At 30.6% G+C, this 15,123-nt stretch overlaps 1 protein-coding gene across 1 annotated transcript; it reads left to right on the forward strand.

The window, feature by feature from the left end:
- Positions 1 to 4,250: 4,250 nt before the first annotated feature.
- On the forward strand, positions 4,251 to 5,743 carry LOC113375609. The gene is made up of 2 exons (XM_026615541.1): positions 4,251 to 5,673; positions 5,739 to 5,743. Exons 1-2 carry the CDS (start codon positions 4,251 to 4,253, stop codon positions 5,741 to 5,743), a joined length of 1,428 nt encoding a protein of 475 aa, XP_026471326.1.
- Positions 5,744 to 15,123: the final 9,380 nt, after the last annotated feature.

Consider the following 15,123-nt stretch of genomic DNA (forward strand, 5'->3'; position numbering starts at 1 on the left):
TATTGTCAGTCTTGTGTGAGCATTCGAAGCGTACACATCGTGCGAAATAAATTTATATTTTTTGAAGTTTAGTGAAAGTAAACCTTGTACCTGTTGTGTTTTGATAGTGAGCTGATAACAAACAATGGAGTCGGCCCGTTCGGGCACGAGGGCGGACGGCCGCCTGATAAAGGCATTACACAACATTCAGATTTAGGCGCAACCATTGCAGGTGCAATGCATGTGCTAAATGACCTTGAAGATTTTAACAATGAAAGTAGTATGGATTATAGCATAGATGATCAAGAAATCGATTTAAGTAGTTGTGAAAGTATTCACAATTTAGATAGTAAATCTAATAAAATCAAGATTGGAATTAATAAAACTAATCCCACAAAAGTTAATAAAAAAGAAACAATGCTAAGGAACTCTAATTATGTAAATAGTGATAAAGAAAATAAAATTAACAGAACAATGAAATTCATTAAAAGGTGACTAGCGCAAAAAATAACAAAGTCAAAAGATTAGAAAGTGGAGTCAATTCAAAAGTTGAAGTTCAGAAAAGTAATGATACAATAAATAAAAATGTAAAGGCTATTCAACGCAGTAGTAGTATAATAAAGTAAGGGAAGAATCTGATAGTGTATCTAATGCGAATAATGAAGAAAATAAGAAAATGTTAATCAGAATGAATCAAATTCTATTAACAATAACATGGTTAGTGAAGAAATGGTTGAGATAGATGAGATGAAGCTAAAGTCTAGATTAACTATGCTCGAAACATATAAAATAAATAAAAATATTGGGAGGTTACATCACATGGCAATTGGAAGGATGTTATATAAATCAGTTCCAAAATTGAAGACGGAATTTCAGAAATTGTACAAATTGGAAAAAACAAAAAAATTAGTAATTAATAATCGAGAAACAGCCAATAGTTTACTGGAAGATGAATTTTTCAAGATGAATAATCTCAGGACCTACATTCCTAAATATCTAGTAGTAAGACAGGGGATAATATTTGACGTTGATATTAATTTATCGGAAGACGAAATAATGGAAGTTATAGAATCTGATTATCCAGTGGTGGGAAGTAAAATGTTTAAAGTCAAAAAGAGGTAATAACATCAATTATAAATCGCAATGTGTGAAATTAACATTCAGGGGCTCCAAATTGCCGGAGAAAATTTCAATATATTCAGTCAAATGTAGGGTGAGTCCATACATTAAAAAAGTAGTGCAGTGTCATAATTGTTGGTTCTTTGGTCATATAAAAGAACAATGTAAAAGTAAAAAAGATGTCCGAAATGTTCAGAACAACATGGAATAGAAGCCTGTACTGAAATTTTAAACTTAAAATGCTGTTTATGCTCCGGGGAACACGTTGCAAATAGTACTGAATGCCCTGAATTCAAAAGGCATAAAAGTATTTATGAATTGATGGGGACTCATAATATAGCTTTTCATGAAGCGAGGAATATTTTGCGAAATGACAAATATTCAAGAGTTGTTAAATTTAACCCTTATACCATAGATAAGGAAAAGATTTTCCGATGATAAAAGAAAAAAAGAGGGATGAATACGGACTAGAAAAAAGTTACTGTGATAAAAATAAATATAACGAATTATCAAAATTAATAGAAGAAGATAAGGATACAGAAGAAGACATAGTATGGATTAGAAAACCAAAAAGGTCACATGTCAAAAATGTAACAAGGGTAGGAGGTCAAGGTACCTCTAAAGTATCTAAGTATAATAATTTAAATAAAGAGACGGATATTAAAAGGGTAAGTAATAATAGAGATATAATTAGTAGGAAAAGGCCGATTAAAACGTCGGAAGATGATACGGATCAAGAAGAAAATGAATCAAGAAAAGAAGAAAATGATCCACTCGAAATTCTTAAACAGTTAGTTACACAAATTAAAATAATAAATAGATCTGATGATTCTTCCATAAATAGATTACTGAGTATTGTGATAAGTAAATTGGAAAAGGATAAGAGAACTACAGGAAGTTTTATAAAATAATAGAAACAATATACACAATATAAATAAGCCAAAATGAATTTAAAAATACTACAATTAAACTGTAGATCATTGAAAGCAAATAAAGAAAGTATAGAACATTTCTTATACAATAATCAGATTTCGATAGCGGCCCTTTCCGAAACATGGTTCAGTCCTAATGCAGTATACAAAATCAAGGGGTATAAGATTTTTCGGAAAGATAGAGATGATGGATACGGCGGAGCAGCCATCATCGTCAAAAACAACATAGATTGTGATGAATATGAAACAATAAACAACAATAAGAATATACAAATATGTGCGGTAACAATTAAAACAAATATAACCTTTTGCTTAGTTTCCATTTATTGCTCAAATAGAGAAGAAATAGATTTTACTGATGTGAGGAAAACTATAGAAGGGATCCATTTAAAAACATTGATCGTTGGAGATTTCAACAGCCATCACTTTGCATGGGGAAGTATGGCGAACAACACATCAGGAATAAAATTACAAGAAATCATAGAAGATCATTCATTAATAATTCTCAACAACGGCAAACCCACAACAATCGAGACAAGAAACAGAAAAGCGACGAATATCGATTTATCTTTATGCTCCAGCAATTTCACAGATTATATCAGATGGGAAATACTTGAAGAATCTCTTGGATCTGACCACTTACCAATTATAATACATATTTACACAAATGCAATTTCAAACATCAAAATCTTCCCTACAAAAAAATGGAATACCAATCAGGCCAATTGGAAAGGATATGGCGAAGAAATTTCAGAAACTCTCCAAAACTCTAACATACCTAATACAGGAAAACAAAAATATGAATTTCTAATGAATTGTATAGATCATGCTGCAGAGAAAAACATAAAGAAATGCAAAGTGATAATTAGCTCAACCTTCAAACCAGCTGCATGGTGGGATCAAGAATGTGATGTTATGGTAAACGCAAGAAAAAACGCACTTAAACAAATGCGCAGAAAATATAATTATGATAATTTTATCCTATACCAAAAAATAAATGCACAAACCAAGAGATTTTTAAAGAACAAGAAAATACAAAAATGGGCGGAATACACAAGTTCAATTAACAAAAACACAAATCCGGCTACAATTTGGAAGAAAATCAAAATATTCAACAACAAAAACACAAATAGGAACATAAATCCAAATTTTATGGAAGAATGTGGACATCAAATATTACAAAATATAGCACCAGATTATGTCTGTAACAAACAAGATACTTTTAGTAAGAATAATAATGAAGAAACAGAATTGATGTCACCTTTCAAATATAATGAATTGAGAAGAGCTCTAAAAAACAGAAAGAACACGGCTCCAGGTAAGGATAACATTTCATATAATATGATCAATAATAGTCCAACTAATTTTAAAATGGAACTTCTAAATGTATTTAATAATATGATCACACACCACTGGATTCCTGAAAAATGGAAAGAAATAATTGTAGTACCAATAATTAAACCTAATAGAAACCCACAATCTATAGACTCTTATAGACCAATATCACTAATATCATGCGTAGCAAAGATTTTCGAACGAATGATAAAAGAAAGACTGGAATGGTACATTGAAAATAAGAACATACTCCATGATACCGTATTTGGTTTTAGAAGCGGAAGAGGAACAATAGATTTATTGAGTACCCTTACTACCGACATAAATATATCGAGGTCAAACAATGAATATATGTTGCTACTGTCAATAGATATTGACAAAGCCTATGAAAACGTAGACCATAATATTCTACAGAAAAAACTACGGAATATAAATATCCCAGAGAATATAATTAAAATAATATTGGAGTTGATATCACCAAGATATATTTATCTACGAACTAATGGAGATATGATCGGCCCTAGATCAGCATACAACGGGATCATACAAGGTTCCATTTTAAGCCCTACATTATTCAACATATATACTGCGGATTACCATAAGATACCTGATACAAGTGTTAAAAAATTACAATATGCCGACGACATTTGTTTATACATATCAAGACCGTCAATAGAATCATGTATAACGCAAATGAACTATGCTATTAAAGAAAACATAAAATGGTTATCAAGCAATAATTTAAATATATCACCAACCAAAAGCTCAGCAACGATTTTCACTAGACACAGACTCCCTCAGAACATAGGTCACATAAGGGTTGGAACTCAAGATGTTATAATAAAAGACAACGTGAAAATACTAGGCATAACCTTTGACGCCAAAATGACATTTAAAAAGCATATACAAGAATTATCAAGAAAATGCGAAACAGGCATCAATATACTTCGTAAAATAACAAATACTAAATGGGGAGCACACCCAGAGACATGTCTTTTACTGTACAGAAATTTGATTAGAACTCAAATAGATTACGGATGCTTTATATATGGTCAAACGTCAAAAAGTGAACAAAATAAACTTGATAAAATTCAATATTCCGCAATAAGAACATGCATAGGGGCATTTAGATCAACACCGACAAATGCGATATTAACAGAAGCAGGAGAACCTCCTCTGAGCATAAGAAGAGAAATTCTAGCAAACAGATTCTTGATGAAAAAACTTAATGGATCATGTAAATTATTACCCAAACAGTTAGAAAAACTAGCAAGATTACATTATTCCACACGCTACTGGACAAACAAACCAGCTCCATCACTAATAAATAGTTTTTATACAATTAAACCTCACGAAGAGAACATCATAATCAATGATAAAACTCCATATTACATCTACCCACCGCTAAACGATTACATTAAACCATACATCGATATAGATGAGAGCACAAATATAGCAAACACGGACATATATATACGTGATTTAGAACGTCATATCAACTCAAATTGGCCGGATTATTTGCAAATCTATACTGATGGCTCTAAAACATTAGAGGGAACCGGATGTGCCATACATATCCCAAGAATCCATTACAGTAACAAAGTAAGACTTCCAAACTATACATCCATATTTTCGGCGGAACTTATAGCGATATACACTGCCGTAAAATATGTGAATGACAATAATATTAACAAATCTTTGATACTAAGTGACAGCAAATCAAGTCTAACAGCCATAAAACACGCCAATAAACATTCAAACATAATAATATATAAAATTATAGAAATTATAAAGAAAATCAATACTGATGATAAATCCATGATTCTTCTTTGGATAAAGGGTCATTCTAATATAAAAGGCAATGAGATGGCAGACAGTCTAGCCAAAGAAGCATGCACGAGCGGCGATCAATTTGCGAAAACTCCTGCGCTAGATTTAAAACATTTAATAAAACAACAAGGTTTGGAACTATGGCAGAAGTCTCACTCAGAAACAACAAAGTCAAAAGGATCCACATACGCACTAACGAGAGAGATTGTTTCACCAAACACATGGTTTAAAAATATAGAAGAAAGTCGAAATTTTATTACAGTAATCTGCAGATTGAGACTCGGACACTACTACTGCAAATCGCATCTGAAGAGAATTGGTATCATACAGGATCCAAAGTGTGACTGTGGAAGCATAGAAACACTCGACCATTTATTTTGGGAATGCAGGCATTATCAGCAGGAAAGATCGAAATTAGTTAGGAATTTGCAAAACGTGAGGATTGTTTTTCCCATCAATATACAGATGCTTATTTCAAGTAATGACATAAGGATTTATAAATATTTATATAATTTTATAAGTAAATGCAAAATTAATTTATAGCATAATCATTATTGTATAACTATCAATGTATTATATAAACTGCTACAACTGTATAAATATTTGTAATGGCAAAATGATGCAAATCAGAAGCCAAAATAAATAAATAAAAAAAAAAAAAAAGTTATTGTAATGGGCCGAAAATCGAAAATGAAAATTATTACATTTCTCGACGTTTTGAAGGTTTCTGAACATTTTGGCATACCTCAGAAAAAATGGATGTGTGTTGTGTGTAATACATAATGCATGGATGCAAATTTCCAGTCACGTTTTCGGGCGCACGGATTAACTGATTTGAATGATTCAAAAAACATTCGATTCCTATTGATAGGGAGATGGGCTGATTAGTTTTTGGCAAAGGCAGGTCCAGCAGTTACGGAGATAAAGAGCAAAGAGTGCAGAAAATAGAAATCGAGTTTTTGAGAGAACGGAGCATCCGATTTGAATGATCTAAAAAGCATTCAATTAGTAATGATTGGGAGAAGTGTTTATTAGTTTTTGGCAAAGGCAGGCCCAGCCATTTCGATGATACGAAATTTTCATACGAAATGTGTGAAAAATGGTAGTTTTTGAGAGAACTAAGCGCCCGATTTAAATTATTCAAAGCCTTTCTGCTTGTCTTAACAAAATAATTGATTTTGGAAGAAAAAATTTTTGTTTCAACTTTTTTTGTATATCGGAAATAATTCAGATTTTTCAGATTTTATTTTTAATTCTGACTATAGTTCTAATATACCTACTTTAAACATATAATTTCAACTTTGCAATTCAGTTTATGTAATTCTTATAAATATTAGACAATGTTACAATATTAATAATAATCTATGTGAAAACATTCAGTATTCCTCGAACATTCCGTTAGGGTACGGGAAGTTCCAGCAATTTGTCTTAAGGCACGATGCCATACACCCCACTAGTTTTATTTGCCTTTAAGCTTAACAATCTAATAAAGATGCTTTCCAAGAATTGCTTTTACAATTCCATTATAGGCAACATTATTTTTATATAACATTAAGTATACTATATTATTGATTTATTATTTTTAATTATTTTTATACTCGAATCCGAGGTTCGATCTATGCAATATCTCGTCGAGCACGATCTGCCGCTTATAATACTATTTTTTCTATTTGTTTTTCCAAACTACAATACAATTGTTTTTGTATTTGTTTTATTTATGCCAACTAATATGCATATACATATCAGTTTTCAATTCTTTACTTTTCGTAAATGTTTTAACTATTAAACTAACTATAAGCGATGAGATTCTCATACTTTTAACTAAATTAATTATATATTTTCATTTAATATAAAAATTGTCTTTCAAACATTGTTTAATACATTATTTAAAATTTGAATTGATTTCAGTTAAACATTTAAATTTAACTTATTGATTATTACTAACTTTTGAAATGCTAACATTAAATTAAATTGAATTAAATGTTTTTAATTGTTATATATAATAATTCAAGTATTTTGATATTGCTTATTTTTAGTAATTACTAATACTAAATTTAAATCTAATCATATGATAGACAAAAAACAAAAATTATTACAAATTACACAATATTATTACTGACTAATTTGGCAGTGATTCAATTGTATCACATTTTCTCATGTTTCTGCTAAAAACAAGTTTATCCCTCCGTCGGTCGGATATTTATTCACCTTCGAACGGTCGGAGTGGTCTGGCTGGACCACCAATCATTTTACATGCATTTATGTTCATCATGTTTTTGGTATCTTATTAGTAATAAATATTTATAGTTTTGAATTTTTCTTTTTCTTACCGTCTTTTGCATGTGTTGAGCTTGCTTATAATAAAAAAATTATATATTATATTATATAAAAAATCAAAGAATATGAAAAAATAGTTGATTTTTTTATTATTTTTATTTTTCTGTTTTAAATCAATGAAAAACAATATTTATTCTTTTTGGGCTCCTTCGAAATGAATGTGAAATTCAAATGAAATCGAAATGAGGTGCGTCGCCTTTGAAATGAGCTGTAAAATTCAAGTTGAAAATATATTTTACTACAGGTTTGCCAAAAAAATTTTCGAACACAGTACGGGTGGAAAAATTGTTGATAATGTGCGCATTACTCATCCGATTTTCAATGTTTGCGATGGCCAATAAGTTTGGTAGGTTTTCAAGGAGCTCTTGTCGTGAAAATACTAACATTCATGTTACAACACATAGCAAAGAATATAGAACGCAGTTTAAATAGCAAATGCCAGAAAAAAGACAAAATACTGGTTTACATATATCAAAAAGCGCATATTTCATACAAAATGTATGGGTGGTCTAGACAGACCACTCCGACCGTTCGAAGTATAAAAAAGTTAATATCCTTATAATTATCCTTCTGTCTATCAACATTTTTTCGTCCTGATTTTTTCATTGATCGACAGCTAATAAAATTTTAGGAAAAGTCAAGAAATTTCAAGTCGATAGGATTACTAGAAGTATTTTTTTTTCTAATTGAAGTCGAAAAAAATCTGGCTAGACCACGCCGACCGACGGAGTTAAATACTTCTGTCCTTATGATTATTTGTATAGCTTTTAATTTTGCAAATGGCACTAATATTATTTTAAAACAGATATAGGATAAAAATAGGATAGATAATTGTAATCGTTATATAGATATAAATTATAATATTTATAAACTAGTAAAATTTGACTGTTACTGTGAATTCTGTAACCAATTCATTTCTGTATGGAGGTCTCGATTCTTACATTTACTATCGATCTTGTAACTTTGACACCCAACAACAAGGGTCGCCTTTAATTATGCACGCTGAGCAGACACCTAACCCCGTTTTCACACGATGACTGCAATCGGCACGTACGATAACAATCTGAGATATAGATAATACACGATATTATTGATTTTATTGGGCTAATATGAAGGCGTAAAACCGGTGTGATTAAATGAAATACTTTTTGCCGAACATTAATTGTAGTAACATTATACTATAAATTAATTATACTTACGTCTAAATATACTTACAAAACAAAATTTACTTTTGTTCTTGTTTAAAACAACTTAATGTCTTAACCAATAGGAACTCAGTAATTAATAAAAACTATATTTTTTTTGTAAATGAGATCAGAATATTTCATTCTAAACAAACTTAATCACTAATTATAGACCTGCTAATTTGTGAAAATTTTGTAGGATTTTAATTATATATATATATATATATATATATATATATATATATATATCACGGGTTCGAACATATAAAATAGTAATAATAAAAAAACTTAAAATACATTAATGGAATCAAACACAACAACTTTCAGTAATTGTGAATCTTTAACTTATAATTAACTGATCAGATTCAATGCATATCTAAATATTGAACTCATCTTTAACAAATCTACTTAAATCATAATTATTTATAATTGTTAATTGAAAGTTGGGGCCAGCGGTGGCGATATCGGTTAGGGCGTGGGATAGCGGCAACTAGTGCCAGGTTCGCTGGTTCGATTCCCGATACCGCCGTAGCCCGACATCAGGCAGCTTTGATGTCAAATTTCCATTTGGGGTTATAGATCACAATATAATTCCAAGTGAAAATTGTCCTTCGTGGACATAGCTGCAACATCCAATCACATGTTAACTATTAGACTTAAGTGCTAATATCAAAAATATCCCACACATAAGAGAATGGTAAATCGATGGATTGCCTCTCATGAAATAAGTAGTCATAAGTCTTAACCATCAGCTTATAGAACATATAAGAGTTCTGTCCGTATTGCTGTCCAAACAATTACAATAATAATAATAATAATTAAAAGTTTACATAGTTCAATTTAGAATATTGTAAAACCTATAATATATAACATGGCATATAAAATTATTAAAACATTTTGAATTACGATAAGATCAAATAAGTAGCCAAAACCGACCAAATACACTCTTTTTTTAAAATAAGTTTAACCTAAGTTATGCCCAATTTTTATGCCCAACACGCAACATTTTTTTTGCCAAAATCGGTACAGCCGTTTCAGAGATTAGCCCAACAAAAAGAAAGAAGACAAAAATTTTAAATTATGAAAATTTGGTATATGTATCCAATTTATATTCATATACATGTACTAAAAAACAACTTATCACAAATAGATTGTATTGTAATCTGATTGTTAAAATTAGCAAAAAAAAAAAAAAAATCACAAATAGATACTCCAATTTTATTTATATGTATAGATTAAATATTTGATATTAATTATATTAATCTTTAATATCAATATGCTTATAACTGGATAGTTTAATTATAAATTTTAAATATGAAAGTTCATTTTAAATATGAAATAATAATAAGAGAACGAGATAGAATGTTTGTTAGATTACAGTTATCTTTTATTGAATTTATCAACTTACTTATTAGTTAACATTTTTAACCTCATCTTCAAGTATTAATTTAATTTTCTGTGTAAAATGCCTTACATATAGAAAACACATGGAGCGATGCGGATGGTCTGAGCGATGGGGGTAACAAGGCACAAAATTGATGGATTACGTATTCAAAGGTCCACCACATGGCAATATTATTAAGGTCTGAGCCCCTAATGAAAATAGGATTTTAGACTGAGCCCTTTCCAATGAAAACACAAATGCAAACATCCGCCCAAGCTGAAAGAACCAAGTTGAGAAGATTCTCACCACCGCACATGGAGCGAGGGCGAAACGTGCAAATTTAATTGGAAATAGAATTATCTTTCGGGGAGTGTGACACTATACATATGGAGAACTACTTTTGTATGGAACTCACAACACGAGATTGTATTAATTTATAGGGGGAGATTAGAGGACGTGTATTGGAGAATTTGAAAATTGGAATTACATATGAGTATATGTTCAATATATTTGGTGTTTCTATCCAATTTAAAATTTGGCATAATATATTATAATTTTATTATACATTATATTTTTTGTAACGATAGACTTGTCAACGTTCGCATAGTGTGCACTAGTCATTACTTTAATACTCAAAATATATGCCAGCATTAAACCGAAAAAGTTTTGTTTTGTTTTTATAAGATTTTTTATTACATTTAATATGAACAAATATATACAATCTTATACATTTACAAAATGAATATCTATCTTCAATTGAAGATAACAAAAACAATTATTTAAACTATAATAAATTCGCTTAATTATACCTTTAATCTAAATAATATTTATAATGTGGCAAAAATATCACAAAAACCACAAACAAACCGAAAAAGTATAACTACTAGTGATGTGCCGACTCGAAAATCGAATCATTTGAATTAGGAAAAAACCTGATTCGAATCATGATTTCTACGAAGCAAAAATAGTAAACATAAATTACTATCAAAAAATAATTTACAAAATTTAATAAAAATGATTTATTTTTGAAGACGGTTAAAATATATTTTCCTAGATAACCGAACACTTCTGCATCACTAAAGCATATAAAATAATATTTGGAATCTTGTGTCTATTGATATAGTGTTTATTAACTTCTTGTAAGGTAAGTTGTGAAACTCGCAAAAAATCGAATATAAAATTTTGTATACATCTTTACGTTTCAAATGTTTCTGAATATTTTGGCATACCTTAGAAAAAATTAATATATTTACGTGTGTGTGTTCGGATACAAATTTTCGCCGATAATTTTGGAAACACTGTTCAACCAATTTTAAAATTGGAAATCGAAAAACATTCGATTCATACGTGCTGATTAGCTTTTGGCTAAGACAGGTCCAACCGTTTCAAAGATACGAGGTAAAAAGTGCCAAAAATGGCAATTCAGTTTTTGAGAGAACAGGGCGTCCAATTTGAATGATTCAGAAAACATTTTATATTTGTATTGACAGAATGAAGAACTGATTAAGTTTTTGGAAAGGCAGGTACAGCAATTTAGAAAATCCGATAAAAAAGTGGAAAAATGCCATTTGGCGGTCTAAAATGATCATTCGACATATACACATCAAATTATAAGATATTTTATAAAAATTCAAAAATTACATTTAAAAAATTATTATAAGTACAATTATAAGCACATTTTTTATGGTTCCGTACTAATGTTCATCCGTTAGACTGCAACCCGACGCTTACGCGCTTATGTATTTCGTTTCTAAAACATCCACCCAGCACGATTCCTTTGAAAAAAAAAACAAATATCAATTTTTTCAAAGATTTCAAAAATTTTTTAACCTTTTTTAAAATAAATAATTTTCCGCACGAAAAGTTCCAGCAATTTGTCTTTAGGCACGATGCCATGAGCCACTAGTTTTATTATACATTATATTTTTTATGACAATAGACTTGTCAACATTTGAATCATGTCCACTCGACATTACTTTTAATATTCAAAATATGTCAGATTGAAAAAATATAAATACTATTAGGTTGGCAACTAAGTAACTGATATATTGTTTTCATAACTCTGTGTATTCTATTTCGATTGTGTTTGGTTTATTATTTACTTGTCACTGCATATGAGAATAACTAATCGTTGCATATTGAATAGCGTCGATTGTTCTGAATTGAATTATATAATTTTAGATGGCGAAGAAAATTTGAAATAAAAGATATGTGCGTGGTGATTATTAGCATTAAGTGTCGTTTGTGCAAAAGTTTTAAATTGAGACATGAAATAGTTTTTATAAAATTATGCAACATCACATAACGCAGAATTAATTATAAAGAGTCTCCACGGAAGCATTAATTGAGAAGTCCAAAACAGGTACATATTTAAACATATGAAATATATATCCCAATGCTCGTATTGAAATGGCATTCCTGTATCGTCGTACCACACAATCATTCCCGAAGCGTAATTATGTTTATGGATTTAATTTTAATTGAATACCAATATCAACTCGTAGTAAACATCCGCAATATTCGTCAATAAAACGTTTTTCTTGAAAAATTACATAAAACATTACACGGCCGGCGAAACAAACGTGTGTTGCCTGCTTGAACAATGTGTTCGCAGAGCAAATAGTCACCGCACACAATAAAGACCGAGTTCGTGCAAAGGTTCGTCAAGACTTATTATTGTTAAGCAAATGTCGATGCTGGGCGCCGTGTGATCGATGTTGTAATTAACTTTTCAAGTACTATGTAATGTATAGAAACATACAGTCAAGATTGAAGATTCTGTAACACACTTTCGTTGGATCGGACCAACTGACTGCCGCCACGGGGTTTCAAAGTGCTTCTGCAAATCTTTATAGATTAAGTTATAGATTTTTCAATTTTTTTTATTACTATTTTTTGAACAGAAATCAGAACCTAATAGTCCTATAAGCTGTTGTGGTGATTTTGACTCAATACTAGTCTGTTTAACAGATGGCAACCCAATCAGTTGTCACATCTCTGTATAATATATATTATTATTACAATTTCTGTAATAGGGCGAGTATTTTTATTGGTGCAGCAATTCCGGGTGAGGGCTATTTTCACTTGAAAACATATTGCTATCTATATTCCAAAGTGAAAATCGTTGTTACTGCTGCCTGACAACAGGGTGCTCGAAGTGGGTATCGAACTCGGGACCTCTGAAACAATTCCCGTCGTTCTTAACCGCTTACATACGGGCGAGCCCTCAAATTATTCAGCCAATGAAATAAGTTTAGAAATCTGTCACATACTTGCTCTTATAAATGAGTATATGGTTTCAACATAGTGTTAAATAATATTGAAATTTGAATGTTACACTTTTTTTTTAAATTAGAATCTGTCATACTAGAACATTCAGTAATTGCTTTGACGTTATTATGTGGACCAGTAGTTGTCCAATGCAGTTGTGACTAATTAACTAAACTCAAGGTATTTGTTTACATTTTGTGATTATATATGCAGCTATACTCACGACAGGCAATTTTCACTCGAGGTTATATTTGATATCTATAAACTCAAGTGGAAATTTGACATCAGAGCTGCCTGATGTCGGACTGCCTGTAGCTGGGAATCCCAGCCTGGGATCGAACCAGGGAATCCAGGACTAGGTTGTTCTAGCTTTCGTCCGAACTGATTATGCCAACTCTGGGCTCTTGAAACTAAAAATGTAGCGGCGATATAATAAATTTTTATTTTTATGGGCAAGAATTTTGTTATTTGAAAACCTTGTTTATCAAATGAAAAAATAATTTACTAAAATGTTATTACGACGAACTACTTTTTTTCAAGATTGCTTGAACAGCAATCAAAGTCATACTGGTGCTTATTTGACTTAATACTACGTCGGTTTTACAGACGACAACCTAAACAGTTGTCTGTGTGATAAATTTCATTATTACAATTTCTGTAACAGGGCGAATATTTATTGATGCCGCAATTCCAGATAAATACTATTTTCATTTGGAAACATATTTTTATCAATACTTTCAAATGAAAACCGATGTCACTACTGCTTGATATCAGGCTGCCCGAAACGTGTACCGAACCTGGGATCACTGCTTCAGGTCCCTTTGCTCTAGCCGCTAACCTCGAGCAAGTCCTTACGACGTAATACATTTTTTTTATTATTATTTTTGAACAGCAATCAGAACATAGTCCTATACGCTGTTGAGCTGATTTTGACTTAATACTAGTCTGTTTTAATGGAAATATGGTGTAATTTTTATTATATAATATGAGCATTTACATAATAAACAAAAAGACCTTTTACATATACAATTTTATAAATATAACAGTACGCAGAAATAAATTTCCTTCCCGCATTTGGTTTAGTACAAAAAACAGGTATTTTTACCCGTCAGTAGATAGTGTGTTAAGCGTTCCGGATAAATTACTAGATATGTTCAGTTTACTAAAATGAATGCACATTGAAAAATATTATAATCATTATATTTTTCTTGAAAAGTGACGAAAATTTACATCGTCACATGGAAGATATTTATATGTATATATTAATACAATCAAAATTCTTAACAATTCTACGTGATGACTTTTTAGTGAAGTGGTTTTAGAAGGCAGCCCAACGATTGGCTTACCATTTGACTGATTTTTTTGTAGCAGCAATGCCGGATAAGGGCTACAATCACTCGGAAACAAATTTCTATCCATATTTTTAAGTAAAATCGATGTCACTACTGCGTGGTACCAGGATGAGGATCGAACTTGGAACTTCTGATTCGAAGTCCACTGCTTTAACCACTAGTTCACAGAAAGCTAATTATACTAAAATGAATGCACATTTCGGTGCCAAATGAATTGTAGTGCTTTTATAAATATAAATATTATGATACTTATTTTTTGAAAAGCGATGCATATTACGATTATAAAGGGAAATTTAAGTTAGTGAAGATACAATGTTCAAAATATTATTATAGGCTAATATTGGTTTCCTTAATTATTTTATAATTTAAATAACTAGTACGTGCTTTCTTAATTATTTTAT

This window comes from Ctenocephalides felis, unplaced genomic scaffold (genome assembly GCF_003426905.1).
Source record: "Ctenocephalides felis isolate EL2017-DRISC unplaced genomic scaffold, ASM342690v1 CF-g0.4_SCAFFOLD_01886, whole genome shotgun sequence".
Classification (NCBI taxonomy): domain Eukaryota; kingdom Metazoa; phylum Arthropoda; class Insecta; order Siphonaptera; family Pulicidae; genus Ctenocephalides; species Ctenocephalides felis.